A 6,455-nucleotide genomic window follows, 5' to 3' on the forward strand; every position below is an offset into this window, starting at 1 on the left:
ACAGGTCTTGAAGAAATAGAGAGGATATGTGAGGAAGGGTCGGGCTGGGGCGGCTCGGGCGCCACACATAAGTGGATGTATGGCGCCCTTCCGAGCGGCGCCACAGTTTCACCGTGTGGCGCCAATGGGAGCGGCGCCACACATGTCGCCACGTCAGATCGGTGTACACCTTAGCGTCGAGGACACCACGTCGGATGGGAGAGTGACGCCACACAAAATGGTTAGATGAGTGAAATAGTTTGCCGGAGGGTCAGTCTGTGCTATAGTTTCAAAAAAAAAGATTATTTTAGTATAAATCGCCAGATGTACATCTGGTAAAGACTGCAAAAGTTTTGTCAATCTGGTACTTTGCGCAACGAAATGAACGTAACCTGGTGGAAGCTGCAATTTCCCTCATTAATGGAGGACGCAGGCCGGCACTTGACTCTTCTCCTCCTCGTCTTGCTCTCTCCCTCCGTCCCCCGAAGTACTAACTCGCCGGAGAGGGGTTTTAATATCTGCGGAAGGGGAGCTTGTTTGATGCTCGGAGAAGCGAGCGCTGGCCGGAGTGCACCGTCTGGGGAGTGGAGCTCTCAAGCCTTCCGCACCGCGGCCGCCGGCGTCCACTAGACCCGAGGTACTACAGTAAGAATACTGGATCTTGCCCACGTCTTCCGCCTGGTTGCTCTGTCTGATTCCGCCCCCGCAGCTTGGCTGCTCCGGCGCGGGCCACCTGTTCGACGGAATGGCTGAGAGGCACGAAGACGCCGGAGTCAGGAACCCGGATCTGGACGGCGGCGAGGACTACATCGGCGCCCTCCCGGACGTGCTCCTCCAGCAGGTGCTGTCGCTCCTACCCTCTCGCGAGGCCGTACGGACGTGCGTGCTCGCCGCCCGCTGGCGCACGCTCTGGAAGTCCGTGCCCTCCATCCGTATCAACTCTGCCGGCGAGATATACCGCAACCCTCTGGCGCTGAGCATGTTTGCCAATTACCTGCTTCTCCTCCGCGACCGGACGGCCCTACATGAATGCGAGATCAACTCGTACTACGGCGGGGACACCGAGGAGGCGTTCCGCTACATCGAGCTCTGGATGCGTTATGCTGTGTCGTGCCAAGCTCGGGTGCTCCGGGTTCATGTCAAAAATGAGCTCAAGGACCTGTGTCTGTCAAACGTGTCTCTTCTCACCCAGCACCTGGCAAGGCTGGAGCTCTGCAGCATCGAGGTTGGGGGACGCTTCCTGGATTTTTTGGGCTGCCCAGCATTGAAGGTGTTAAAAATGGAGCATTGCAAGATAAACGCCGAGAGGATCTCGTCACTATCGCTAAGCCATCTCATCATCTGCTATGGAAGTTTTATAGCCAATGGCCGCACTCGCATCTCTGCCCCAAGTCTTGTTACCTTGGAACTAGATGAGTTTATGGGTTATACTCCTCTGCTTGAGCCTATGCCTTCACTGATAAGGGCATTTCTCAGGTTTGGAGAAACCTGCCTTGATCGTTGTGATAACGGTAATTTCTTTGGGGACTGTGGCAGTCAGTTTTGTGGTGGTTGCTCCTATAGTAAGTACTATTACGGCAATCACGATTGCGTGCTTCTTCAAGGTTTATCGGGGATCAAGAATTTAGAGTTAATAAGTCAATCTCAATTGGTATGCCTGCATTTTTCCTTACTACTGTACTGTTGTTCTTTGCCATCTGGTACACCTGTTCTTCAAATCAGTTTATGGTTCTTACCAGTTCTCACTTTAAATTGCTAGTGTACCCATAAAGACATGCATTTTTTAAAGAATTGGCTGTATGCTCTACTTGCAAACCTCACTAAACCTGAAACTTGAAAAATCAGTTGTGGGGTATAAACATCTGAATCTGCCAACACTTAAATCACCTATGGGAAAATAATAACCGCACAAAAACATATACATTTTAAATTAACACTTCTGAAATTGTATATTGAATAGTTCTTTAATCATCTACATTTTCTCCAGTTTATCGGCAGGATGGATTTTAAATGGCACGTTATGTTTAGCCAGTTGAAAACATTGTTGCTTAGTGAGTGGTGTATGGCTGCAGACTTCAGTGGACTAATTTACTTTGTCCAGCACTCGCAAGTTCTAGAGAGGCTTACCCTTCATCTTAAATATTATGAGGTATATGATACTCAAGAATTATAGATTTTTTTTCTTTGAAGTTATTTCCATGTGTTGTTGATTAATTTCAGTAAAATATTTTGTTTGCTGCAGGAAGAATCTGCGATCGAAACAGAAGAAAGCTACAACCCAAGGTCACGATTCTTGGTATCGAAGCATCTAAAGGTAGTTGAAATCAAATGTCGCAAGGAAGACGAAACAATTCACCAGATTGTAAAGATCCTTGGTACCCATGGAGTACCTCCTGAGCGCATTAACATCAAGCCGAATTTCCATGATTATGGCCTCGGGTGTAAGTAACTAACTACACATTTTACTATATTATGTTTATGGAATATGCATGCATGTCCTTCAATTAGCATTGGGAAAATTATTGATTAATTTAGAAAATTTAACTTTGAACTTCGCATTACTTAAAAATTGGAAAAGTAAGCATCCATCATTTAGTGAATCTAGAAATGAGGAAGTTTCTATTGGACTGTTACGTCACATCCACCTAACATATATCAGTAAATATCTAAAGCTAAGCTCTAGCATCATTTGGACTTAATTTACCATTTGTGCTACTTATCATGAATACCCAATATCAACCTTATTGACCCCATCTCTCAGGCAACAACTACAGCCACGTCAGGTGCTTGTTGGCTGTTATATCATGCCTATATTGTTGTCACTTGTGAGAGGATAATGTTTGATTAGCATAGCAATCACAGTTATGGACCAAATTAGTCCATATTATATTATATTATTATAATGAGATAGTTGTCAATTAATAGAGCGCCTGTCTAGCATTCACATAACTAGAACAAGCTTTTATGTGGGCCAATCATCCAATTGAGTTTTATATAAAATATTTTCTGCATTTAGTGTGGCCTTTCCATTTCTGTGATTGTACCTTCCCATTTTTTGGTGTGGCCTTTCATAACTTGCATCTTTTATTCTTTATACAGGTTTCAGTTTTGAGTAAAAGTAGTTCAGCTAGTCAACTAGTATCTTGCTCATTTGCACTGAATGCCACTAAATTTGGTGCCGTGAGGTTGCTGTGTTCTGTCTACCGGGGTTGGATCATGCGCCTCTCTCTTCCTTTCTGAAGAACTCAATATAGAATTTCTTATGTGAGTTGCTTGGATGCACTAGTTTACATCTATATAGATTTCTTGTTTCATGAACTTGATATCTGGTCTGAACGGATTTCCGTCTTGGACATCTGAGTTTTAGTTAGTTGTTTCAGGACTTATCTAGCACTATAACTTATGTTGATATGTATTGTACTATGAAGTAAACTTTGATGATGCTTAAAGATGTTTTGCAGACTATGTATTTACCTGAAAATATTTGGCAACGCTCAGGGGATGCGAATAGATTGGAGTTCTTTGGTGGATAGTAATTCATGGGAAAATATTGAACACTTAAAAAAATCTATTTTTATTTTTTGACAGTGTACATATTTGTGTCTTTTACATGTCTGCAAATTTTCTTGTAGAGAAAACATGTCCTGTGTTGTGGAAAAATATTACACTGTAAAAAGCAAATTCGGAGCACAAAATTATCTTTTTTGCACAGGTTACAAAAAATATAATATTTTCTTTATACTTTGTGGGAACATAGGACATGAACATGTAGATGTGATAATTTTCTATGTATTCTTTTATATGTAAAAAAGCCTTTATAAAAGCAGGAGCATATGCTCTTGGGCACCGTTTTGAATTTCCAAATCTTAGACATATAATAAAATGCAGAAACATTTTACTACATGATTTCATCGATAGAAAGAGTGGAGTTGAAAAGGTACAGGATACTACATGAACCACTACTAGAAAATTGCCTGTTAGTGGTGCACCTAAAATGGTTGACGTACCATGGTGCGCCACTCCTATCACACCACTGGTAAGTGTTAGTAGGTGCGCCACTAACTAACAATTTGGTGTGCCACTGTTAACCCTTCTTAGTGCGCCACTACTAATCTTTATAGGGTGTTAACCCTGCTTAGTGCGCCACTACTAATCTTTATGATGCGCCGTTAGTAAATTTTGAAATTTGAATCTGGATCCAGATCTGGATCCAGCACCATGTTTTCGTGATTTTTTTGCTCGTCGTTTTACTTGTTTTTGTTTTTTTGAATTACTAGCAAAAGAGCCCGTGCTTTGCACCGGGAGAAAATAAGAGGAAGAAAATAAGTTTAACATATACTAATGTATTGTAAAGGAGAAAAGATTTGATTTTATTCATGTCTTATTGGTCTAGTTGTCTAGTATAATAAAACATAAATTAATTTTATTTCCATAAAGTAGTTTCATCGTTAAAATTAAATTAATGACTAAATATTTTATTTGGTAATAAAAAATCTGATTAGGTATATGTATTTAATAGAAACCATATTTTCAATCTCCTCAACCTTCAAACCATGGCATGTCAAACAAATCATCCCGGAGTTATGGTGCACGCTTTCAGTGATAGTTCTCCTCCGGGCGGCACAAATTTCACATCGAGAAAAGGAAAATCATAGCTTTATGTAATCAACTTGTACATTGAACCAGTAGGATGATTCATAGATGCTATCACTGGCGGATCTAGGAATACAGATTTATGGGATGGTACAGATTAGATCATCTAGGAATAAAGATTTATGGGATGGTACAAATTAGATCAAAATTTTGCAGGTAGCAATGGTAAGTTTACTATTAAAATGGTGCACAAAAAATCAAAATTTTAGGATACAAAAAATAAAACAGCCAAGAGGACCGAAAAACAAAAAAAATCTTTATAAAGATGAAGTGCACGTGCGTTGCTACGGTTTATTAACTAAATATTTTATATGTCACCAATTCACCATGAATTTCACTATATAAATCATGGCGCATTGCTACAAATATAAAATACATCTTGTTTTCAACTATGTCTCTACTTTAATGTGGTTATTCTATCATGCACAATGCAATGCATATTAATTAGATTTATATAGACGCTAAAATATAATATTTTCTCTATATATATATATATATATATATATATATATATATATATATATATATATATATATAGATAATATTATATTTTAGCGTCTATATATATATATATATATATATATATATATATATGGGAAATAGGCAGATGCCCACATGGCTAGCTACCCATGGGGTCCTAACCGTTGATATACACACTTGATGATATAGGGAGCACATTATTTGGTAGCACGATGCTAACTCCTCGTCAAACGCCGTTACGCCAGCCAACTAGACTCACATCCCTTTTTCACGTGTTTGGCAGATGCTGCCATCATTTAGCATCCCCACTATCTCGAAGCCAGCAGAGTGGTTCATGGGCCGCCAGGGACATCACAAGCAACGAACAGGTGTGGGGTTGATGGTGGTGGTGGTCAACGGCGCGGCAGCGTCGACGTCCGTTGAGGCGGCCGGCGCAGCAGCGTCACCGTCCGTTGAGGCGGCCGGCGCGCTGGAGGATGCCATAGATGGACCATGGCTCGGCTGTTCGAGATCTCCATCTGGATCTGCTTGCTCTTTTTCTGCCTTTTTCCAATTGATTTTTGCAGTGATATGGATCCACACGTTTTCCTGGTTCTCTCTGATGTTCTTGGGTTTCTTCTCCAGCTCATAAATATTAGCAACGCTGGATCTAGTATTTTTTGCATGATACTTCATGCGATCTGTGATGTCACTGAACCTGATCCAGATCCAATCAGTTGATTTTTCCACTAGAATTGCTTCCCGCGGTGTTGATTATTTTGTACATGGTGTGTACCTAATCCAGATCCATTCAGTTGGTATTTTTGTAATACATGATGTGTACCCGATCCGTATCCCATGTTCATACAGATAAAGGGTCCAAAATATGAAGCAAAAAAGCTTCGTTCTTCCTTTTTTATTGAGACTCTTTGATTTGTTTTGTTGGAATAAATATTTACCAAGATGCAGATCCTTTCCAGAAGATTTTTTTTGGGTACGAATCCATCATGCAGATCATAATTGTTTTGGCTTCAAATGGATCCAATTTTTTCATGTGCTAGTTCTATGCCTAATTTTTTTTGCTTCGGTTTAGCACTAGCACTTTAGCAGTAGGTGGCTTTGCTTCACATCCTTTTCTCCGATCAGTTTCTAGGTAGATGTTTGCGTTGCTGTTTTTTGGGATTTGAGGGAGGAGCAGCTGCGTGTCGAGAGGCGGCGCAGGTCAAGAGGCAGCGATGAGCTTCCTTTTTCTCTGTCGATTTGAGTCCCTGCTGACTGTAACATGGAGGAAGGCCGATGGCCGTGTCAATGGGCTAGACGGGTAGCAGGGGCGCGGACTGAACTTGATGCTCAATATCCATGGC

At 41.2% G+C, this 6,455-nt stretch overlaps 1 protein-coding gene across 1 annotated transcript; it reads left to right on the forward strand.

Moving 5' to 3' along the window:
• Nucleotides 1-356: 356 nt before the first annotated feature.
• On the forward strand, nucleotides 357-3,444 carry LOC127294131 (F-box protein At5g03100). Its single transcript, XM_051323888.2, has 5 exons — nucleotides 357-616; nucleotides 689-1,630; nucleotides 1,967-2,128; nucleotides 2,222-2,420; nucleotides 3,079-3,444. Exons 2-5 carry the CDS (start codon nucleotides 725-727, stop codon nucleotides 3,093-3,095), a joined length of 1,284 nt encoding a protein of 427 aa, XP_051179848.1. The 5' UTR covers nucleotides 357-616; nucleotides 689-724; the 3' UTR covers nucleotides 3,096-3,444.
• Nucleotides 3,445-6,455: the final 3,011 nt, after the last annotated feature.

Source organism: Lolium perenne, chromosome 4 (genome assembly GCF_019359855.2).
Source record: "Lolium perenne isolate Kyuss_39 chromosome 4, Kyuss_2.0, whole genome shotgun sequence".
NCBI lineage: Eukaryota > Viridiplantae > Streptophyta > Magnoliopsida > Poales > Poaceae > Lolium > Lolium perenne.